Here is a 24035-nt window from a genome sequence, read left to right on the forward strand (position 1 = left end):
TTCTAATCACTGAAAACGTAAAATTAGTTGTAGCACAAGGGGCCCGGTCTTTGTAGATTCGCGATAAGGTAGAGCGACCAGGTTACCGACAAAAATAGGCGAAAAATGGTTACACGTGCCTGAACTTTTCGCCCGTATATGAGAATATTTTGTCACTGGTAAAGGGCTCGTTCGAAAGAGGAAGGTTCAATCTAGCGCGCGCTGGTCATGAGCTGACGAGATTATGCAGATATTTGGTAACACAAGCGTCAGAAGTAGGCCAAAAATTGACGATGCGCATGTTGTGGAATCCAAGCATTTTTATGCCATTGGATGAGTTTTCTGGATGAAGTCGAGAGCAACGCGCGCTAGAAAATATCTCCGGCTACAAATTGAGCTATATTTTGCCTTGATTCTCCGCGAAATAAATCCAAAAACTTGAAGCACGTTTCTGGCGTCAGGATTCATAATACCGATAATACAAAGCAGAAAAATGTGACAAGTTTAGTCACAGACTTAAGACCCGGATCAAGACCAAGACGGATCTTGAGTCAGTGGCTGAAGGCTGTGAACGGAAATTATACAGCAGTTACCGACCTGCTGACTCTGCAAAAGTCACGTGACTATCCCGAGCCCTTAACACTAGAACGACCGGATCAGTCAAAACGACTGCTTCCTAATGTTTTCTTTTACAATTACTGAAATTGTAAAAATGTTTTCATCACAAATTTTTTAACGAACCTCTTCATTGAAGCACATATTACAATAAAAGTTGTACGAAGTCCGAATGGGCACAGTCTTCTCACTGTTGCAAAGCAATACACGTCAGTCGCATTTATTGCTCGGTCGTTCTAGTGTTAAACGTTAATTCTGCAGAAAGATCCGCAGTCTGCTGACCCGGGGGACGTCGGTAGCGAACGTGCTAATAGATTTCCGGTGGCGTTGAAACGAAAGTGGCTCAGAGTCGGGGTTGCAGCAATTGGTGTGTACCTCGTAGCTCTGCGGCTCGGCGTGTATGAAATGATCCCAGAAGATCTGCAGCCTGTTGGTCGAGGCCGAAGACATGCCGGGACGATCCTCGTACTCTTTGTCGTCGTCCTCCTCCCTGTCTTCGGTCCTCAGTCTGGAGTCCTCCTCATAGCTCATAAGCTCGTCGAAGCTGAACCACGGGCACAGGGTGTCCTCGGCCAGGTTGCGAGGAACGGTGCGACCGGCGGCGCACGTAATCCGATCACCTGAAACGATCGTGGACCTTTATACAAACAACGACCACGACTACGACGACCGTGTTCCGTATCGATCTTCGATCGAGGGAAGAAAACACAGAGAGAGAGAGAGATAGAGAGACTCTTCGAAAAGAGGAGTCTCAGACGCGATCCTCTCCGTGACTGACAGACAACGAAGAAGCCGATCCTCTCCGAGTCGCCTTCGGAGATCTCCTCCGCATAGACGAGCTCTCGTCAAACGAGACACGGGAACAGAAGCTCCTCCTTTTCTCGCACGGCGAGCAAGAATTCCCGCGTTACCACGATCGCTGGTGCATGTGCCTGTCTCTTTCTCGACTGCACACACGCGGCTTACATAACGTCCCCACGAGTCCACGACGGAGAGACCAGTTTTCCAGCGTTGTTCGCGCGAAGGAAGCCTGCAAGCTTCCACACCGCTCATGGAGAAAGAGAGAGAGAGAGAGAGAGAGAGAGAGAGACCGAGGTGGAGAGAGAAGCGAGATCAGTAACCCCGGGTTACCGTCATCATCATCATCGTGGCTACCGCAGCGAAACACCACTCGGGAACCAGAGAGAGAGAGAGAGAGAGGGAGAGAGGCTGACACAATTCGTTGATCGGTGTGGTCGTTGTCACGCAACAGAAGTAGCCCGGGTCTCTACAGTCTACGCGAGGTCTTATCAGCCGACTCTCTTCCTCCGATGCCACACGACTACACGGCCTCTCTTATCATTCTCCCTCTCTCCCTCTCTCTCTCGCACGCTCTTGCTCTCGGGCGACGAACGTAGCGTTCGTTTTCCGTCGATCGAGCCGTCCCGGTAGCCGACCGAGATCACCGATCACGATCCCAACCCGGTCCACCGCACCGGGAAGGACCAGACTCGCTGCCAATGCCCTCCGTGGACACTGCTCTCGGCTACAGGCGGTATCTCGCACGTTCGAGACGGTCTTGTGCTCGGTGGAGAGAGATCACGACCCCTCGGAGTGATCGGCTATCGTTCGGAGTCGAGCGACAGTGATTTACGAGCGTGTCTTCTAGCAGGAATTTTTTACCGCGACTCGCGAGAGTGGTCATTGATCCTAGACGAGACCGGATCCTCCGAAGCTAGGCCCCGCCGAAGATGAAAAGCCCGCGGCCGACAGGTGAACAAGGTGAACCGCAACGACCCCGTTAAGGCGATGTTGTTTCGCTCTGGGAATCGGACCCGGGTGCGGATCCTCCGGAAGTCCGCAACGCCATGAGATCACGCCGGACACCCTAAGGTCCTCCGAAACGAATACAAGGACCACTATCTATCTCTATCTTTCTTCGTCAACGAGAGGACAAACTCGCGACTTGTGTTCACTCGCTTCGAGAGCGCCGATGGATACGGGGCACGCGGTAACGAACTACTGCTACTTCGACTGCCGGCTGATGATCGCGATGACTCTTCGGCAACGGGATTCCCTGGAGGAAGGGGACGGACGAGCCCCCGCGGCTCGCACCGGTCCTCCAATCCGCTTCCTTCCTCAACGGAAGCTTTTATGATTCACGCTCGCAGAAAGAGAGAGAGAGAGAGAGAGAGAGAGAGAGAGAGAGAGAGAGAGAGAGATTGGGAGAAAACGCCGAATTCTTGCGGAAAGCTAATGGGCCCCCATCGATAAGAAGTGTCCCGCACACCCCCAGGGTGTAATCGCTTTTGGTGGTTGGCTCGACAGGTAGGCGGGTTAGTCAGTGGAAACCGTGACCGTGGTCACGTAGACCGTCGCACAATGGACTCCGTTTTCTGTGGGAAAAATTCTATTTTAGCGTCGTTTCAAGGTCGTCGAGGTCGCCTCGGCAACAGCTCAAATATTAGTCGAAAATGTATGTTAACGCGTTGACCCCTGCGTGAGTATTTCGCATCGTGGATCAGAGCTGTTTACAATTACTATCAACACTAAACTTACCGAGCCTTAAAAGTAACTGATACATGTTGTCTTATAAAAATGATGAGATTGAATTTATTTGGATTATAATATATAGCATAGTATATACAGTGTATAACTTTGTTAACGTTGGACCGTACGACTTGGATTTTCTTAAGAAGTTGGCACAATTGGTTTGCTACATGGAGTGAAAAAAAATTTTTACTAAAATTGTGATTGGTCGAAATTGCAGAGAAAGTACTAAAAGTTATATTCTGCAACTTTTTTACGTGGAGTTACATTGAAAATTTAGAAAGTACGATTTGTAGATCTGTATGAATTATACAGTTAACAATACAATAAACATTTTTCTCACGTTATGTAGCGATCGAATTGTTCTAACTTCTAAAAAAAATTCAAGTAGTCTAGCCCAATATTGACAAAGTTGTGAAATTTTTAAGAGCGTACGAATATTAGTGGGAGTCACTGTATGTTAATCACTGATTAGAGTTGTTAACGATTACCATTAACACTAAATCTACCGAGGCTTAAAAGTACCTGATACACGTTGTGTTAAAAAAATGACGAGATTGAATTTATTTGGAATAATAATATATAGTATTATATATAGTATTATAATGTATGCTCTACTAAATATATGTATTTAATCATTTCCCACGAAAGCATCTTCGTAATTTTAATAATTGGAAAATGAAAAATCCGGAACCGGTCATTTTGACCAGCGATGGTAGGTATAGTGCTAATTGATAGTTTGCTTATTAATTGATAGCGTCGTTTCGCGGATCACTGTGCGTCGGACGCTAGCGAACGCTATGGCATAGCACGGACCGTCACGAGCGTAAACCGGCTTATTGTATAATAATTTCGATTCCGTCTGGTTTCGTAACCAGAGGCGTCGTTACCAAGTTTATGCTGATCAGGCGATCGCCATTGTGACTCTCACGATGGCGTTTCGCGATCCCCTAAACCACGAACCCCCTACAATTTGGAGAATGATCCCTCTCGGTTATGTCGACTAGAATTTTCTAATACAAATTTACAAAATAAACTGAATCTTTTACTTTACAAAGCAAACTCAACCTTTTACAAATTTACACCCCCCTCCCCTTCCTCGTGGGCCTCGGAGGGTTCCTTTACAAATGTATGCCTGCTTGGAGAAATTAGGGTATTTAGATGAGAATCTATTTTGATCGACGATACGGAAAAAAATAATTTTCGAGGGCCCCAGAAAATTTGATGGCAGTTCGGAATCGACGGATTCGAATAATGTTAGGTCGTCCCATAAGTTCGTGCCGTTTACTCTTGTACCATTTAACACTAAACCTACCAAGCATTAACAGTATCTGGTAAATATTGCCTTATAAAAATGGCAACCCTAAATTTATTGAGATTGTCCGTAATTTTCCATATAATAAATGCTCGGACAAGGAAATTTATTCTACTATTTTCCATAAATGAATATTTCTAATTTCAATCATTGTAAAATATAAAACCGGTCATTTGACCGTGGTAGGTTTAGTGTTAAATTCTAAAACTAAACTATGTAATCACCCTTTCACTCCACAACCTCTTCTGACCTTTTCGGCAAAGACATCATACCGCCACTATAAAATGTCTGCGGTTCTTCATTAAAATACTTTTCAATGGTGAATAATATAAACATATATCCACGGTACGAACTTATGGGACGGCCTAATAAAATTATAGCCGAGATGCCGGGCTAGTATGAAAACGGATCCAGTATGAAAACGGAAGTTTTTGCCGGTGTTGTTTCGCGTATTTCCCCGTGTTTCGCTGAACGGATGGGGTGTCGGCCGTGATTTCTAAGTTATCGGTCATTCGTGCAACGGTTACTCTCCCCCTCTCTCCCCCTTTCTCTCCTTCTCTCTCTCTCTTTCTCTCTCTCTCTCTCTCTCTCTCTCTCCTTTTACAAATTTACATCCCCCTCCCCTTCCTCGTGGGCCTCGGAGGGTTCCTTTACAAATGTACAGTGACTCCCATAAATATTCGGACACTAGGTACAACTAACTTTATGATTTAATAATTCGTTTGTTGATAAAGCAATCGCCCTGGAAATTGTTTTTAGCAATAAAACATTTATTAAGGATGATAAACATGTATGATTTATTTGAAAAATATACATACGTTTCGTAATAAAAATTATTAAACGAAATAATGGACCATTTGTGGCTCACAAAAATATTCGGACACGTATTATATTTCTCTGGCAATCGCCTTCTGGGGACGCGATATTCGAAGATCGGGAAAACGTTTGTTTACAAACAGAATCTCGTGGACCATTAGATGTCCATGCCACCTCACTACTGTCAGTAGTAAACGTGAATTCGTTCAAAATAGATGGCTAAGGAAAGAATACGAGTTTCGATGTGCGACAGCTTATAATTTTTCATCGAGAAAAAGGAAAAGCCTATCGCGAAATTAGTGCAATGCTTCGTATAAGTAAGAGTACTGCTGCAGATATCTGTCGACGATTTTATATTGAGAATCGCATTGATTCTATTCCGCAAACTGGAATACCAAGTCTCTTATGTACGAGGGAGAAAAGCAAAATTATTCGGAAAGTGAAAAAAATCCGCGCTTAAGTGCTCCAAAACTAGTTAGTGAACTATTAGGCGAAAGCTCCAAAAATGTTTCAGCCGAAACAGTTCGGAGAGTGCTGAGGCAAGCTGGTTACAATGGAAGAGTAGCTAGAAAGAAACTATTTATCAACGAAAAGAATAGGAATAAACGAAAAACCTTTGCAAGAGAGCTAATTTCTAAGGTTGAGACATGGTGGAAAGATGTCATATTTTCTGATGAAAGCAAATTCAATCTGTACAATTCCGACGGAAGAACTATGGTGTGGCGGAAAGCGAATAAAGAGTTTAATTTTGAAAATACAAGAGCTACAGTGAAACACGGCGGAGGCAGCGTAATGGTCTGGGGTTGCATTTCGTCATATGGAGTCGGTAACCTAGTGTTTATTGACGGTATCATGGACTAAAATCATTATTTAAATATACTCAAAAATAATTTAATTCAAAGTGCTGAAAAGATGGGGCTTACTAATACTTCTAAGTTTTACCAAGACAACGACCCCAAGCACAAGTCACGTATTGTGCAAGAATTTTTATTATACTGCTGCCCCAAAATTCTTCATTCGCCGCCCCAATCACCGGACCTTAATCCTATCGAGAATTTATGGGATGAATTGGATAGAAAAATTCGAAAAACCCCAATTACATCGATAGCTGAATTAAAACAAAGACTTGCAACTGAGTGGTCGAATATAACTGTTGAATATTTAAAAAGAATTACAAACAATATGCCAAACAGGTTAAGACATGTTCTTAAACAAAATGATTATGCCACGAAGTATTAAACAAATGTTGTAATGCTAAATTACATTATCTAAATTGAAAAATTAATATTGTCCGAATATTTTTGTGAGCCAAAAATGGTACATTATTTCTTTTACTAATTTTTATTATGGAATTTATGTACATTTTTCAAATAAATTATTTATGTTTATCAACATTAATAGATCTTTTATTGCTAGAAACCATTCCCGGGACGATTGCTTCATTAACAAAGGAATTATCAAGTCGTAAAGTTAGTTATAGCTAGTGTCCGAATATTTTTGGGAGTCACTGTATGCCTGCTTGGAGAAATTAGGGTATTTAGATGAGAATCTATTTTGATCGACGATACGGAAAAAAATAATTTTCGAGGGCCCCAGAAAATTTGATGGCAGTTCGGAATCGACGGATTCGAATAATGTTAGGTCGTCCCATAAGTTCGTGCCGTTTACTCTTGTACCATTTAACACTAAACCTACCAAGCATTAACAGTATCTGGTAAATATTGCCTTATAAAAATGGCAACCCTAAATTTATTGAGATTGTCCGTAATTTTCCATATAATAAATGCTCGGACAAGGAAATTTATTCTACTATTTTCCATAAATGAATATTTCTAATTTCAATCATTGTAAAATATAAAACCGGTCATTTGACCGTGGTAGGTTTAGTGTTAAATTCTAAAACTAAACTATGTAATCACCCTTTCACTCCACAACCTCTTCTGACCTTTTCGGCAAAGACATCATACCGCCACTATAAAATGTCTGCGGTTCTTCATTAAAATACTTTTCAATGGTGAATAATATAAACATATATCCACGGTACGAACTTATGGGACGGCCTAATAAAATTATAGCCGAGATACCGGGCTAGTATGAAAACGGATCCAGTATGAAAACGGAAGTTTTTGCCGGTGTTGTTTCGCGTATTTCCCCGTGTTTCGCTGAACGGATGGGGTGTCGGCCGTGATTTCTAATTTATCGGTCATTCGTGCAACTCTCCCCCTCTCTCCCCCTTTCTCTCCTCTCTCTCTCTCTCTCTCTCTCTCTCTCTCTCTCTCTCTCTCTCTCTCTCTCTCTCTGTTCCAACGAGCTATGGCTCTGACAAACAACCGATAACGTGGCTCGAACACGTGCAAACAATTGGAAACATTCAGTTTGAAGCAGCGGAGCGGTGGTCGCGCGTTCTCCGGCCGTAATTGTCGATAAATCTCCGACTCGTACCACAGTGCTCGCTCGTTGTTGTGTGCCACCGCGATTATCTTAATGGACGTTTCTCTACCCCATTGTGCTTCTTTAATTAGCCTCTCTCGATAATGATTTCGCTGCTTCTCGCGCTTCCGCGCGCGCGTTCGCGAAAAACCGTGAAGATGCGCTCGTCCCGGTCGGCGTTTCTCGCGTTCGCAACTGAGGAAAAGAAGAAGTAGACTGTAACGTGCGGGCGAGATAAACAGGATCGGGTGAAAACGGAAAAGTGTTCGCTCGATTCCCTTCAAGTGTTGCCCGATCGAGCGTCGACGAACCGGCCGAGGAAATTTCCAATATTACACCGGTTCGCCGCAACCGTGCGGATGGTATGTACGCATTTCTGATTTTTCCCGAATATTCCATACAGAATTTGTTATTATTCGTACGATGTTTACTACAAGTACGAGTAGCGTTCGAATCGATAATTAGATTATTTCAATCCTTTGAACCCTTTATCGTACGCTTTAATTATCTTAATTGTTTACACAAGGATTAGAGTTGATTCAGTGCAGTGGAATATGGGACGGATATTTAAAGCGTAAACAATAATAACACGGGATCAGGGTTCTCGCTGTATAGCAAAAAAGAAAGCAGAAAATTTTCTTTAAAAATTGTGAATGAAAGAATTGAAAATTCTTTGAATTATAGATTTTGGAAAGCTGTGCATAATCGACCGGTTGTAGCTAGAACAGTAGCTCTATCTATAATAATAGACGAACGCATTGTTTACATGCACCGATAATGGTCGCCTAATCGATCAACCGATCGTTAATGGGACATCTGACTGCCAAGACCTCCCACGCTCCGTGGACATCATAGTTACGTTTCGTCGAAGTAGTATTATCAACGGGACAGCGATCAAGCTCATTATCTTGGCCTTGATTTTTCGAACCACTCCGAAAATCATCATCCGATTCCTCCGATCGATTAATCGATCCGATCGCGGGGTGAAAAAGGCGCGAGAGTGGCGCCTGCTTAGTCTGTTCGAACTTTTCTCTTCTTTTCGATTATCGATCGAGAACGATGCAGTTCCCGCGACAAACAGCGAGCCGAGATAGTGGCTGACCTTCGGTCCTCTCGTTACGCAGCTGATCATTAAGATAATCGGTTTTTCCTCCCTCTATTTAACACGTTTTCCTCCGGGCGCCGCTTTGAACTCGTTTGAACGAACGTCCACAGTTACGGTGATTACAACTTCTTCGTCATTAAGAAGGAAAAGAAAGTTTATGTTTGTTTCTATGCTCGAATTTTCACAACGAGTAGAACCTTATTTCGCTTAAAAACAAAGCGTACACGTTTATATTCAGTGAATTCTAGCTGTCTATTATACGAGAAGAGGTTAACTGTTGATCGTATTATTGAAAAATAGTATTTCGTAATGACATGACATAATTTATGTTTAGTTGATTCTAACCGGATTTTATAGGACAAGAGGTTACCTATTAATCCTATTATTGAAAAAAAGTAATTTTAGGGACGATTCCTCGCAAGAATAATAAAGAAAAGAATTAAATAATTACCGTTTCAGCTACCTTTTCCAACAACTAACGATTAAAGATCTCTCTGGACCGCCAATAGCACCGTGGCGCACTGTGCGATAGACAAAGACGCAGATCTGGATCGCGCGCTGTCATTGCTCAACTTTGTATGGCAATAATTTCGAAGCAGACCCGCGATCGCAATGTTTTTATTCTTGATTTACGTGTTACATCGTTCCGGAGAATCGTCCCCTAAATTTTCGTCCGCCTACCATCGACGCACTATATCATCGACTATACTGTATATACATATATACGTCATCGTGGTCCCTACACGGCCATGTTTCCCCTACTTCTGGCAACCCTGGTCACACGAGAGAAAGTAACGGGTACGGTAGCACTTAGAATCAAGATGGCAATGATTTTTCGACAAACAAGACCGACTTTGTTCGACCACGGAACGTTCGTTACCTGAACTGTGTCGTCCGAACGGGATCCGATGCGAGAATTACTAACGGTTGCGTCACGATTCATAGATAATCAGGATAACAACATTGACACCATTGTTCCCTTCGTATACTGTTCGAAGTGCGGCGATCGTGATTAGGCACTGGAAACGGGATTTATTATTCTTACCCTGGCCGCGATTTTTCCGCCACTTTCGAAACGTCTGCTCTCGGCTCCGCGCACTTCCGCGAGACTTTTTTCTTGTCGGTTAACCATCGGATGAATGGAAAGATCGGACGATGTACGGTGCGCGTCGTTAACCTAACCGATCATTTCTTCGAGAACAGAACGGGGCCCGGTGTACGTCGACCGGCGCCGCTGCCACGAGAAGATCTTCGACGAGGGAGGAGCATTGATATTTCATCAAAACAAGTGCACGTGAACGGTTCGACGGAGAAAATTTTCGTGGCCGACAGGACGAAGCCCGAATTTGACACATAAGACGTAATTCTTAATTGAATTAGCACCGGCGACGACACATAATACACCCTCGAATGGTGCCATCTGTTCTCGTGCGAGACGCTCTACCGAAATTGTACTGGCGGCCCAGCGTGCTATCTTAGAGAGCGTTCCTAACCTCAAACCCGATGCACCCGCGACTCTCCATGAAAACGTAAACAGAGTCACGGTGTAGAGAATCGTCTCGGTAAGAAATGACCATGTGGGAGAGACTGAGGAACGGCTGGAGGTCCGGTGCCAAGCAAATATCCGTCGATGCCATAATACCTATCTTCGTGGTCCCGACGTTGGCGGTGATAGCCGCGCAAACGGTCGTTTGGACTGTCGTCATATTCGTGACCACCCCGTTACTAGTCTACTACCTGCATCACAATTTCCTGAGGTTTCTGCTGCGCACCAAATTTTTTTTCATGTGGACAATCACCAGCGTGGTCATGCTAATGCTGATATTCGAGGTTGCCGTGGTCCCGTTATTAGAGATCCTGCCAGAGGAGAATTTAGTATTTATAATTTGTGTGGTAGGAGGCATGTTCTGCGGCTACAAAAGCAAACTGCACGCAGACTCCGCCGCTCAGGAGAGCACGTTGACTCAGGGATTGGAGCTGGGAGAAGGCAGCGGGGAGCTCTGCGTCACGTGTAGGAGAAGAGCACCGCCGAAAGCTCACCACTGTAGAATGTGCCAGACTTGCATTCTGAATAGGGAATATCATTGTAAATGGTATATTCTTGCTTTGTGCGAAGAACAATCTTTGTCTGGTGTAATGATGCCAACTGTATTTTTTACCGAAGGTTGGACTGTTGCATTGGCTCCAGCAACTTGAGATGGTATCTCGGATGCCTGTTCTTCTCGGCAGTGGCTTTTGTATACGGATCAAATTTAACCATGACCAGCGTTTGCCATCCGTTTATACTTATCGGTACTGTCCTTTTACCGGACGACTGCAGCGACGTGTATCACCAGTTGGAGTAAGCATCTCTTTTTAGGTTTATTTAGGGAGATAAACGCTGTGACAGCAATGCAGATCGAGTTTTTAATAGGAGAACGATTCGATGTGAGAAAAAGTGATTATTTTGTTTAGTCGTCGCAGCGTTTGTCCCCCTTAATCGAGGGCATGCAATCTGCTGAAATTAATTATAATACGTGATGCGAGATTATTCTTGGGGGGGGGGTGGGGGAGCACAATACTTGTCTTTATTGAGATTCTCAAAATTAAACTGGAAAGATACCGAGGATCTACAATACACAAACTTCAATAATCACAAGATAGTGATAATTGTCGGGACTCGCGCGTGAACCCGTCGTAAATATTGTAATATCTCTTATTTGCTTTCGGACAATATAAAAGTTGAATAGATAACGTGTCGCGCAACTGTGTTTGCTTCAAGTACCCAATCAATATACATATAATAGTATACATATTGTTCCAGCATTGCCCTCTGCTTCATCTCGGCGCTGTACAGCCTGCTGGTTGGCACTGTGGTCCTATTCTATTTAATATACCACATCTGGCTGATATGCCTCGGTACAACATCGAACGAACGACGTCTCCTTGAAGCCGGGAGCCAATATGATCACGGGATGTTGAAGATCGTGTCCCGGTTGTTCTGTTGCAAGACTTAGATGCTAAATGTAGACTAGATTATTCAATTTACTTTCTACTCTCTGTGGATGGAGGAAGGAGGCCAAAAGGACATCGGGCACACAAAATAGCTGATCTCAGTTGGCATGCATCGATTTACGTTTATTTCACTATAGTATACATTATCTACATATTTATTGTAACTGTGATAAAGCGGCAATTGTACGATCATCGCAATAAATTATCTCGAAAGCGAAAGAGTGTCACGCGTGACAGAGTGTTCACCGTGTTTTTACGCTACAGAATATAACCGCTGCGTGGTTCGCATACTCTAGCTTCAGTCCTCTAACGCTACGTTCCTCAGTCTGGGATCGAAGTCAGGTATCACCGTTTGCACCAGCTGCCTCAACTCGTCCTTCCTTTTCTCGGTTTCCGCGATATCCGCGGCGATCGCGAGATACTTCCTCCACGTGTAGAAGTACGTCGCTTTCAACCTCTGCTCCCAATGACCGTCAGCTAACTCCTCCTTGCGTTTCCGTTCTGCTTTCAGTACCGAAGTCACTGTCCGCCACGATGCGAAGTACCCGTCCAACATCTTCATGTCGCAGAAGTCTGTGGCGACTTGGTGTTTCGAGTTGACCTCCTTCGCCATCCGCTTCCACTCCCCGAAAGCGCTCGCGATCAAGCTCCTCTGGTAAAAGGACTCGGCGATCGCGATCCTCGTTTCGCGCTCGGTCCCCGTCACCGTTCTCCAAACCACGAACATCCTGCCGATCAGGCTGCGTCTGTACCAGTCGTCCGCCTTTCTCGCGTTGCTCTTCTTCTGCTCGACCAGGCTGGTCAGCGGGTCGATCAAGTATCGCCGCAGCAGGTATCTGCGATGAAACTGGTCCGCGACATTGTTCAACCGCTTCTGTCTCTCGACCTCCCGGAGCCTGTTCTGCTCCTGCTCTCGTCGCAACCTTCTCGCCTCGGCCGCGGCCTGCGAACAAATTGACAACTACACTGCAACTACACTGCTATAGGAATTTTCAAAACAAGCTATCATATAAAATTCGAGAGAATTTAGTACGATTTTTATTCGTTTCGGATCTGCAAAGGCTGTTCCCGTTACAAATAGGGTTTTATTTCATTCCACTTTCTTAAAATTTGTTTATGGAAATTGAAAATTGTATAAACATCCAGCGAGGTGAAATGAATGCTCTCTCGTACTAACCTCTTGTTGCAATCGCCTCTTCGTCTGCTCCTCCTCCGCTCGAGCCGCCTCTTCTTGTCTCTTCTGCTCCTCGAGCCTTATCCTGCGGGACTCTTCCGCCAGCCTCATCCTCTCCCGCCTGGCCTCCGCTCGAGCTTCCATCCTCGACAAAAACTTAGGCGGATCCGGTGCTTTATGAGGCACCGTAAAACTTTCGTTTCTTGCAACAGACAACAACACCACCCTATCATTTTCTACAAGCAGTTACGAGTAGACTGCGGATTTTGGGGGAAAATAAAAATTGAGTCGTCAATCGTAAAAGCTGAAAATAATGTATAACGGCATCCTTAAATTCTTCTGAAGCCTCATCAATTTTCTATCTCTTCATGTTTCTCATAAAATTCGCAATAGCCTAAACATAAATAATTGCGCCATTCTTTTGCGTCATTAGCATCTGCGGTCTATATATTAGTTCAGAGTGCAAAGAAATGTTGTAGCGTTACCTGTAGCCAGCCTGTTGCATCAGCTGGATCAGGGTCCTCCTCGTCATCTTTCCGCAGAGAGTCAACGTCTCCTTAGCCACGTCGACCGTCTCTCTCCCGGCCTTGTAGATCTCTTTCTGCGCCTGCTTCAGCTTCAGCTCCTCGATGATTCTGTTCTTCTCCGCCAGTTTGGCTCTCTGATCCTCTATGATCCGTTTCTGAGCGATCAACCGGCTCTGGGCCGGCGACTCGACCACGACGGTCCTCGAAACGACGCTCTTCCTCCTCGAGACCGTGCCGGTGACCTCTCTCGCGTCCTCTCTAATCCTCGGCTTCCGACTCTTCATCAATTCCCTCTGACGCTCCGTGATAGCGTTTATAAACAGCTCGATCTTCCGCTCGTCCGAGACTTCCGGCTTCTCTAGCACCTTCGACCTTCTCACGTGCGTTCTCCACGCGACGAAGTACTTCCTCGTCAGCCTCGCGATCATGCTGCCTTGGATCTTCGTCCTGATTTCCCGCAGCCGGTGTTCCTCCTCCGCGTTCACCCTCAGAACGTCGAAACACTTCTTCAGGACCCCGAGACGACGGTGAAGCTCGATCTCGGAGCTGGGCTTGTCCGTGATCATCACCTTGATGTTCCCGACGAGCGACAACTCGCGCTCCGTCGTCTCCGGGCCGTAATGCTTCGACGAACAGCCATCCGATTCCGTCGTCTCCTCCAGGCTGCAACTCCTTTCCATGCTCTCCTCCGCAGCGATCCTCTTAAGCATCGGGTCCTAATTAACGCGAACTTACAACTAAGAATCCACTACAGTATTGGGTTGTTCCATACGTCTCGAACAGTAACGTTGAAGAGGGATTTAAGAAGGTATATAATAATCCTGCTATGCAACAACCTAACGCTACGTTTAGGTACTAAAAGGATCTATACTGTACGTGCATTTGGGACTCACCTTGCGCCTGGTCCTCTTGCAAGCGCCCCAGAACTCTTCGTCGTCGGAGGGCGCGATGCTGCTCCTCTTACATATGTAAGGGCCCGTGAACTTCGGCCGAGACCTGAGCACCTCCGTCTCGAACCTCCTCAGCTCCCTTTCCAGGAACCGTTGCTGTTTCTTCAGGAACAACTGCGTCTCCTGTTCCTGCGCCAACAATCTGGAATTCGAAGAAGAAGTTTCTCCTTTTAAGAAGATTGCACTTTGAAGATTTATCAATCCGGGAACGTAACGCACGTCTTCGCCTCCGCGAAAACCGAGCATTTCGTGGGCGAGACGGTCAAATCTTCGCGGAGTATCCGATGTCTCGCATCCATGATCAAGTTCGGATCGAGGAACGTTCTCTCCTGGTCCCGTGTCATTCGTAGCTTCTTCGAGGGCTGGAAAACGTCCACCTTCATCATCCGGTCCATCAGATCGGTCACTTGGCTAGGGCGCGTCATGGCCGATTTATTTTCGAATGAATAAAGCGGTGTTCAGCGAGAAAACGTATCTATATGTATATGTATCGAAACGCTGCGCGGGTCTCCTGTTGACGCGTTGTTGTTCCGTTGTTAAGGAAACTTATGAAAGATACCCCCTGTACACGCAGCTGTGCCACCCCAACCATAAATCAGGGGGGTGGGCGGAGAGCCAACGATGGGGGACACCATCGTTCGATGCGTGTCCCTCGTCCTGCGAAATCCGACCGATCCCTTTTTCATTTTATCGCTTTCGCAAATATTCTGCACCCTGGGAAAAAAATATTTGATCGACGATTCGGAACCGTTCTAAATCGATCAACTGCGCCGTTTGAACTTCGACCTCGTCACTGAAGCCTTTTTTTTTTTTTTTTTTTTCGTGAGGAAATGTTTTATACATACCCCGACTCCCTGGGGGAAGCCGGGGTTATGTGGGATTCTCCCCGGGGGGCGTGCCCCCGGAGACTACCCACTAAAACCTCACGCCCACCTCCGGCACCGTAAAACTTTCGTTTCTTGCAACAGACAACAACACCACCCTATCATTTTCTACAAGCAGTTACGAGTAGACTGCGGATATTGGGGGAAAATAAAAATTGATTCGTCAATCGTAAAAGCTGAAAATAATATATAACGGCATCCTTAAATTCTTCTGAAGCCTCATCAATTTTCTATCTCTTCATGTTTCTCATAAAATTCGCAATAGCCTAAGCATAAATAATTGCGCCATTCTTTTGCGTCATTAGCATCTGCGGTCTATATATTAGTTCAGAGTACAAAGAAATGTTGTAGCGTTACCTGTAGCCAGCTTGTTGCATCAGCTGGATCAGCGTCCTCCTCGTCATCTTTCCGCAGAGAGTCAACGTCTCCTTAGCCACGTCGACCGTCTCTCTCCCGGCCTTGTAGATCTCTTTCTGCGCCTGCTTCAGCTTCAGCTCCTCGATGATTCTGTTCTTCTCCGCCAGTTTGGCTCTCTGATCCTCTATGATCACCGAAGCCTTTTTTTTTTTTTTTTTTTTTTTTTCGTGAGGAAATGTTTTATACATACCCCGACTCCTTGGGGGAAGCCGGGGTTATGTGGGATTCTCCCCGGGGGGCGAGCCCCCGGAGACTACCCACTAAAACCTCACGCCCACCTAAGCTACACGGGAGGTGCCTGGATCACGCGAGTACTCAACAGGACACCTCCCAGCTATCATAATGCCCCGGGGGAGGGGTTAACCTCCCCCACTGCCTACGCTATAAGACCCCGGGCGGAGGGTCCCGCCCGGTGTCCCCATCCCTGGAGCCTTCGGATTGGGCTTCCCGAGCCCCAGCTCGGTCCACCCACAGCTCCCGGAGTCTTCGTGCCCCGCTCGGGGCCGGTATCCCGAAGGAACCAGCCCCGGCCGAGGCAAGAAGACGCCGCCACCGGAAGGAAGGGCCGTCGGAGGCGTGATCCGGCACGCCCCGACCCTTCCTTTCCCCAAACCCCCCACGGATCCCCCTCCCCAACCGGGGAGGGACGGACCGACACCCCCCTACACCGGGAAAATAACCCGGGGGTGCCGGGCTATCACGAGGAGAGCTAAGCTCCCCCCCGGGGGCCCGGGTCAGCTCACACCCCGGGCCCCCAAGTTCACCGCCCCCAGTTGTGGGGGCATAACAGGGCGCGGGGAAACTCCCCGCGCCAGCCCCACTCCGCCCCCCACCACCGGGGGCACACGTTGGCGCGGGGGAGACCCCCGCGCCCTCCCTACCCTCTCCGCCCCCCTCTCGTCACCGAAGCCTTTGAGCCGATCGACGCTTAACTTTTTTTATTTAAAAGAAATTTTTTTGATAATTGGGTTACGTCACTGTACAGCATGAAAGACAAGTCTAATTTCAAGAATTTTTTACGGCAATGCAATGAAAGAAATTAAAAATCTATTTACAGATCTTTGACATACAGACTTTGAAGAGCGAAAGAACATTTTCTTGTAATAATTTTATTATAGCACAACCTCTATAGTGTAATCTCTTCTCATTCCGCGGTAGGAACCATAATTCCCACAATTTTCTACCTTGAACAAAAAACCAAATATTGTTTAAATCTGCATTTCAAAATCTAGAAAAGTAACATTTTTTCACCCACTTTTTTCCGCTGAAAAATTAACTTTTCAAATGTGTACCATTTTTATAAAAGAAAGCAGTACTTATATTGAAATATCTGTATGCACTTCTCTAGCTTTAGGAATGTAGATATCAAAAAGTTTTTAGTATTTTGCTCTATAAAATGTTCCTTCACACTTCAAAAACCTGTAAATAGATTTGAATTCTTTCATTACATTCCCGCAAAAATTCTCAAAATTAGACTAATTTTCCGTGTCCTAGAGTGGCTTTACCCTCCTGAAATTACATTTTTTAATCTAAAATGTGCATCATTATGTTAATCTGCTTGTACTGCTCGTTTGGCGATTCAAACTTTTCCCGCCATTTCAGCGATGCTCATCCAGCGTTATGAGACTCATAACGTCGATTGTTGACGAGCCAGTGTGCCTGCAGCAGGTACATCACAGGACAGAAGAAAAAGTGCGTCGACTTCGAAAACTTATACACTGAGGATGGTAAGTTGTTCTCTTTCTAGGACAAACATGAAACCGTAGCCCGCCTAATTCTCGAGATAATCGGTAACGTTATCGTGGCTTATCAGCTGTCCCAAAGTCGCTCGAATGCGATCATTGTGGTTAAAGAGCTCCCGATCTCGTTGCCTCCATTCGTTCCGCGATCGCGGGACTGGTTGCATTTTCAAAAGTACGATTTCACCAGGTAACGGACGTGACGATACACCTGGCGCAACACGAAAACTAAAATGGATCCAAGGGGCCCTCCTGAGGGGGCCCCTGTTAGTTCCTTTGAGATTTCAAGCATTGACAAAGTGTTCGACACCTCGGTAAATTGGCCAACAGATCATTCCCTCCACTCGTCGGTGTGCGACCAATCCAAAAAGATGAGCAACAAGCTACTATTTTTGACCGTAAGTAAACACATGTTGTTGCTATCTGTAAAGCTCTTGCTCCAAAAAACAGCGATAACAATTGTCCACTCTTTTCTCTGTTTCGTTAGGTGGAGTACGTGGAAGATCAGTCCAGAGAATATCCTCGACTATTTCCAACTTATGAACAGGTCTCCTTTTCCCCTAGAGCTACCTCCCCGCTCTCAGATTTCGAGCATCGTGTCAGTCCTCTTGACCCCAATATGAGTTCGGCAGCTAGGTATTCGCCTACCCCTGTACAGCTTCCGCCGTCTCCTTTTCATAATTCTGTTGTTGTTCTGCAAGGTCCCTCTTCTCCTTTAATATCCCCACCCGAGTCCAATGAGAGAACCAACGTCAACTATGTCTCTCAGCTGACTCATCCGATCGATGCACAAAATGTACAACAAACAGACAACAGTCCCGACTTTGTTACCAATGAAAACGAGGAGCAGTTGGTCTCCAGCGTTGGCAGCGAATTGATTTTGATGCAAGGTAAATCTCCTGTTGTTTCTGCTTCGATGGACAATCTTCTAAAATCTAACATTCTAAAATCTGTTCACAGAGACTAATTCTGGATTAGAGTCACCAGCTGCTCCGCTGATGTTAACGGGAATGCCTAGCACAGACTTTACGCTGAGCAGAGACTTCCTTGTGATGCAGGACGATCAAATGAACGTTATGAACTCGTTCAAACATCAAAATCTCGACGTGGACGATTCAACCTTGTCTTCTGCCGCGGAGAATTCAAACAAAGAGAACAAGGTGGATACTTTGGCGGAGCCGAAAGATCAGGAGATGAACGAAGTTTTGCTGAACACCGACGAGAAGAAAGAAAACGAGAAGCAGAGCGTCAGACGCTCCAAGCGTCGCATAAACGATAAGAAGAATGCCTGTACGTAGTCGCCGGTTTTCGAAGTTCGTTCACGCGATATGCTAAATATGCTTCATTCGTTTTCGTAGGCTGCGACGAAAGCGACGATGTTTGCACCGGAGACAATTGTCCATCGCACAACGTATGCACCATAGCAGATCAACCTGTACCATCTCGTGCTATAGCAACACTGCCAGGATCGTATCTCTCTATAAATAAATTATCCAGCTCCGAAATCGTATCGGGCGGTTCGGACTACGGAGTATTCGCGAAACGTTACATACAAAAACGTACCCAATTTGGTCCGATAGAAGGCATCCTGTATCCCTACGACGGTACTCCGTTTAAAAATGAATTACCGTTGCTGTATGAGACCGAAAACGAGGAGCTGCTCAAAGTAGACGTTTCAAACGAAAGTGTGTATTTGATATTTGATATGGTAACGCGTAATACCTTTAAAAGCGGGCCGTAATCTCAAAAATATGCAATCGACGTGTTACAGATACTTCGAATTGGATGCGTTTCGTCAGGCCTGCATTGACATACAAAGAACAAAATTTAATCATTTGTCAGCAACGCGACGGAATAGTATTCCTGACGACGAGGCACATTCTACCGAAGGAAGAACTGAAGGCTGGCCCTAGTACCGATTACGCGATTCGGAGGAATATAACGTCGTTGAAACCCGTGCAGGAGGCTAAGGATGACAAAGGTAGACATTTATTCAGTGGCTAATTCTAACTTGAGTTTGAGGGACCCAAAATTTTGACCGCCACCGCAATCATTCTATTCTTACCGCAACGAATCTGGTCGGTAAAAGAAACTTTTTGACAATTTCTAATTGCAGAATCCAAGAGTCAGTTGTCGTCCTGGCCGCGGCTAGAGGATAAACATTCACGCCGCGTGAAAGTATTTCACGGGCGAAATTTCAAGGAGAAGGAGAATTCGAGGCAAAACAATTCGAAAGAGTGGAAATGCTCGGTTTGCGGGCTGATTTTTCGAAAGCCGTTGTTGCTCAATTTGCACAGCCTCGCCCACGGCACGGACAAGATCAAAACGAAAACTCAGAGCGTCGCTTGTCCGCAGTGCGGGCTTCGATTCTCGAAACAGAAGGAGCTGGTCAGCCATGTTTCTCAACACGGACGGTTGTCGTTGACGAAGACGAAGAGACTGGCCCCGATGTCCACGCACAAATGTTCGATGTGCTACAAACGTTTCGCGACGAAAGTACGGTTGCAACAGCACTGTTTGGTTCATGGCGCCGAAGACCAAAAACCACTGCCATGCAACATTTGCTTCAAACGATTCATGAACAATTCGGCGCTGTCTTGCCACTTGAAAACGCACCGAGGTAAATCATGTTCCCGATTGACAACAAGAAGACACAAGTTTTCAGGCTTTCGGGTGTAAGCCGTGTCCTGGAGGAATTATTTTCCTCCAGGATACGGCTTACACCTGGAAGCCTCAACGGCGAGAATTGTATAATGCAAAGGTTTCCAAAAATATTCACGTCCGTTTCCGTTTGTTCAGAGAACAAGCAAATATTCGAGTGCCCCATGTGTCGGCAGCTGTTCAGCCAGAGCATCACGTTGAAAGATCACATCCAGACTCATAAAAAGGAAGACGGCACCTTTTGCTGTCCTTACTGCCAACGAATATTTCTGAAATATTCCGTAATCCGTAAGCACATTCGAGCGCATCATTGCGAGAGGAAGCACAAATGTCAGGTCTGCGCGAAACGCTTCGCCACTGTCGACAAGCTGCAGGTGCATCTCCTGAAGCATTCCGAACACAGGTACACCGCGAGATCGTTTACGCTTACGCCTACCTAAACGCGTTACACGCGAGTATTGCACAAAGCTTTTTTTCCACCGCGCAGGGAGTTTCACTGCGCCAATTGCGGCAAGCAATTCAAGAGGAAAGACAAGCTGAAAGAGCACATGACCAAACTGCACAATTCGCAAACGGCCACCGAAGAACAAATGTCGCAGGTCACACAGACAAAGAAATTCGTTCCGAAGGTATGTATCTTTTCATTAATCGTTACATCGTGCTATTTCATACGTGATACGGTGTTCGTTGATTGTTACTCTATGTTGTACGAGCAGGTGAATCCTAACGACTACAATCGCTTCATTTACAAATGTCATCAATGCCTGGTGGGCTTCAAAAGAAGAGGAATGCTCGTGAACCACTTGGCAAAACGTCATCCCGACGTTGCACCGGAGTCCGTGCCAGAATTGAACTTGCCCATTTTGCGGCAAACAAGGGACTATTACTGTCAATATTGTGACAAGGTCCGATACGCTTCGTCCAGTGTGGCCAGATCAGTTCTCTCATCTACCTTTTTTTTTTCCGTGGGAAAATGTCTTTACGCATACCCCGGCTCCCTGGGGGAAGCCGGGGTTATGTGGGACTGCCCTTGGGGATCCCCAGAGGGACCCGCCCGGTGTCCCCATCCCTGGAGCCGTCGGATTGGGCTTCCCGAGCCCCAGCTCGGTCCACCCACAGCTCCCGGAGTCTTCGTGCCCCGCTCGGAGCCGGTATCCCGAAGGAACCAGCCCGGCCGAGGCAAGAAGACGCCGCCACCGGAAGGAAGGGCCGTCGGAGGCGCGATCCGGCACGCCCCGACCCTTCCTTTCCCCAGCCCCCCACACACCCCCACACCGGGAAACTAACCCGGGGGAGGTCTCTCATCTACCTTACTCCCTGAACAACCCTCGCTTCCGTCGCGAACCGGTCACGTGAAGTGTTTAGTCTTCAATGTTACGCGACATTGCCTTCATTGTCCTGAATTTCTCCTATCTGGTCACACTGGTTTCGTCTGGTGACGCGTGTCTGCTTACTAACCATTTAACCTACGCTGTTCTATCCTAATGATTTGTAGGTCTACAAAAGCAGCAGCAAACGTAAAGCACATATCATGAAGAATCATCCGGGGGCTGCTTTGCCACCGAGCAATAGACAAAAGGAGTCCGATTACTCTGATCTACCGAATCCGACGTTTAGTCAAACGGTCGGTAGTATCACGACCACGCCCCAGGGTTGTCAATGGTGCCACAAACAATACGCTAGCAAGGTGTGTATCGCGACATGCTACAACACAACTCTTCGTTACAACAATTTTCTCTCTCTCGAGAGAGAAGGAGAGATTGATTGAAAGGAAACGATATTGGTTGTACCGTAGGCGAAGTTGTTGCAACATCAACGGAAGAAGCACTCGAACCTGATGGAACCGGCGGATCAAGTGCCACGGTCCCGGAATCGGCAGCCACAGAACCAGAACCAACCGCCGGTGCTTATCGAGGATCACTTCGCGCTGTCCGATTACATCCAAGCGTGCGACACGAGCTCCGAGTTCTTAAAGTCGAAAATAATCAAACTGTCCGACGACGTTGATCTGATAAGCAACGGGTTGGAACTGGTCGGGCAACAGTTTGTTCGTATGCGCGACATACGTTGAAACGAGCCGTGGCAGCCTCAACACGGGGTCTTGTCAATTTACTGAGATATGAATCTCATGGGATTTGTGCACGGTTAGAGAGGAGGAACACTGTGCTATTTTGCTGCGGTTGCCGAACTAACGGGGCCACCGGATCGGCGATCGGTGCGCTGCCGGGACGCAATTTCGGCTGCGCAGCTTTGTCGGGCGCCGGTGCGAAACACTCGGCGCCCATTTGTTGGTTGTACGTTGTACGCGACGGTTGCACGACAACACAAAGTCGTTCGGCGGCCTTCGAGAGGCGCCGGCCAGCGATATTGGACAACTTTGTTGGAAACGGAGTATACACGCTATTTTCTGGAAAAAAAAAATACTTTGAGCCCACCCGACAGGGCAACAAACAGGAACGAATTAAAACAAAGAAACGATTTCACGCCTAAAGCCATACACACATGCACACAACAAGAATACAAACAACGCAAACAACGGAGATTTAAGACTAAACACAACTGGGGAAACATGTAGTTGTTGAGATCCTTTGCTCAAGCTGTTACGAGTACAGAGCGCAAAACAAAAACTAAGGTAGAACAATAAAAAACTCCCTTGTACTGTCGGCACATCTCTTTCCTCACTATCTCTCTATCTCTGTCTCTGACATTAACTCCTAGTAGTTTACATTGAGAAATTTTAACGAGGAAAATGCTTCAATTCGATGTGATTCAATTATGGATGTTAGACTGATCAAACACGTTAATAAACACGGGTCCCAGTTTAAAGTGAAATTTAAACTTGGCTCGAATTTGAAGAAGACGCACAACGGTGCGTGTCCGCTGAATCTTAGATCGGCGCGATAAACCGTCTATGCGATGCGATACCTTTTTTTATAGACCCGAATTGTAGGTATATCTGCGTGTCGCGTTTGGCTTTCATGATAAAAAAAAAAACGATTTGTCTGTAGATTACACGAGAATGTTCTAGTTCCTTAATGGGATCGTTCGCGTTTTACCTCTCTCGTAATTCACACACCATCCGTAACACACTCGAGTCATAAAGAAAAAAAAAAAAAAGAAAAGAACAACAACAACACTCACGTTCCGTCGCGCGATCGCTCGTAACACTGTCTGTACTTCCGGTGACTTTGATTCTCGATCGCAACGGCGTTCATTACTTTGCGCGCGATTCGCATCCATCTACACCCTCATCGAATTGAAATTAAACGCGGTTGACGAATCGAAGGTATTCCATAGTTACTTAGACGAGAAATGCTTTTGTCTTTGCGAGCCGGCTCACGACACGCACGGTTCGAGTGGATGCGGACACGTTCGAGGAACGGGGTCATCGACGGAAACATCATCGATCGGCTCGACAGATCGGCAGGAACAATTCGAAATTCTCTGTTCGACGTGCAGTAGACGAGCGCGCGTTTTGCGCCGCAGCGAAGACAAAAGAGTGCATGTTCGTTAATGTTGTTGAGTACATGGAGAACTGTATTGTAAACATAACTTAAATAAAGTTACTCGATGACTGAGGCACGCACGATTCATTACGTTACAGATTAAAACATCCCCTCGATCGGCCCGGAGGTCGCTACAAGAATAATTTCTATCGGCTCGTTCCCGAGATTCTGTTGTTTTAAAAATTAAATGTACAAGAAAATTAATGTACAATTCGCTCGATACGGTATTGTCTCGGTGTGAGAAAGATGCGCGCGCGATATCTCTGAAAAAGGGCCTAGCCGATTAAGATGGTCAAAACTGCCCTTAGAGGTTTTTCAATGATTAATGAACCATTAAAATTGCAAACTTTCAACCCCCTATCTTGCCCGTGAGGGTAGTTACAGGGTAAATTAG

The 24035-nt window shown here is 46.1% G+C and overlaps 4 protein-coding genes across 11 annotated transcripts in view; 2 read left to right on the forward strand and 2 right to left on the reverse strand.

The window, feature by feature from the left end:
- Positions 1–9798, reverse strand: part of Mv (lysosomal-trafficking regulator mauve) — a 45934-nt gene extending 36136 nt beyond the window's left edge. For 3 of the 8 annotated variants that reach the window (XM_076799490.1, XM_076799491.1, XM_076799489.1), the window contains exons 1-2: positions 2257–2768; positions 970–1214 (exon numbers count right to left, since the gene is read on the reverse strand). In XM_076799490.1, coding sequence (XP_076655605.1) covers positions 970–1214; positions 2257–2278 — 267 coding nt within the window. In that variant the 5' untranslated portion in view covers positions 2279–2768. Of the gene's footprint in view, positions 1–969; positions 1215–1560; positions 1789–2256; positions 2769–7696; positions 8213–9240; positions 9340–9669 lie in introns of those variants that run through there. The other 5 variants (XM_076799495.1, XM_076799494.1, XM_076799492.1 and 2 more) reach the window with 5 other exon arrangements.
- Positions 9799–10357: 559 nt separating this feature from the next.
- On the forward strand, positions 10358–11830 carry Gabpi (zinc finger DHHC-type palmitoyltransferase GABPI). Its single transcript, XM_076799497.1, has 3 exons — positions 10358–10882; positions 10954–11130; positions 11593–11830. The coding sequence occupies exons 1-3, from the start codon at positions 10359–10361 to the stop codon at positions 11783–11785; spliced, it is 894 nt and encodes a 297-aa protein (XP_076655612.1). The 5' UTR covers position 10358; the 3' UTR covers positions 11786–11830.
- A 179-nt stretch (positions 11831–12009) lies between these two features.
- LOC143360546 (uncharacterized) lies at positions 12010–15173 on the reverse strand. The gene is made up of 5 exons (XM_076799500.1): positions 14654–15173; positions 14378–14576; positions 13443–14185; positions 12961–13159; positions 12010–12726 (listed from the first exon to the last, which is right to left on the reverse strand). The coding sequence occupies exons 1-5, from the start codon at positions 14857–14859 to the stop codon at positions 12082–12084; spliced, it is 1992 nt and encodes a 663-aa protein (XP_076655615.1). The 5' UTR covers positions 14860–15173; the 3' UTR covers positions 12010–12081.
- Positions 15174–17321: 2148 nt separating this feature from the next.
- On the forward strand, positions 17322–23712 carry LOC143360172 (PR domain zinc finger protein 10). The gene is made up of 12 exons (XM_076798783.1): positions 17322–17462; positions 17665–17872; positions 17962–18364; positions 18435–18764; positions 18833–19159; positions 19246–19455; positions 19591–20094; positions 20274–20538; positions 20623–20764; positions 20852–21040; positions 21631–21822; positions 21931–23712. The coding sequence occupies exons 2-12, from the start codon at positions 17708–17710 to the stop codon at positions 22204–22206; spliced, it is 3003 nt and encodes a 1000-aa protein (XP_076654898.1). The 5' UTR covers positions 17322–17462; positions 17665–17707; the 3' UTR covers positions 22207–23712.
- The last annotated feature ends 323 nt before the right edge of the window (positions 23713–24035 follow it).

The sequence above is a fragment of the Halictus rubicundus genome, chromosome 13, assembly GCF_050948215.1.
Source record: "Halictus rubicundus isolate RS-2024b chromosome 13, iyHalRubi1_principal, whole genome shotgun sequence".
NCBI lineage: Eukaryota > Metazoa > Arthropoda > Insecta > Hymenoptera > Halictidae > Halictus > Halictus rubicundus.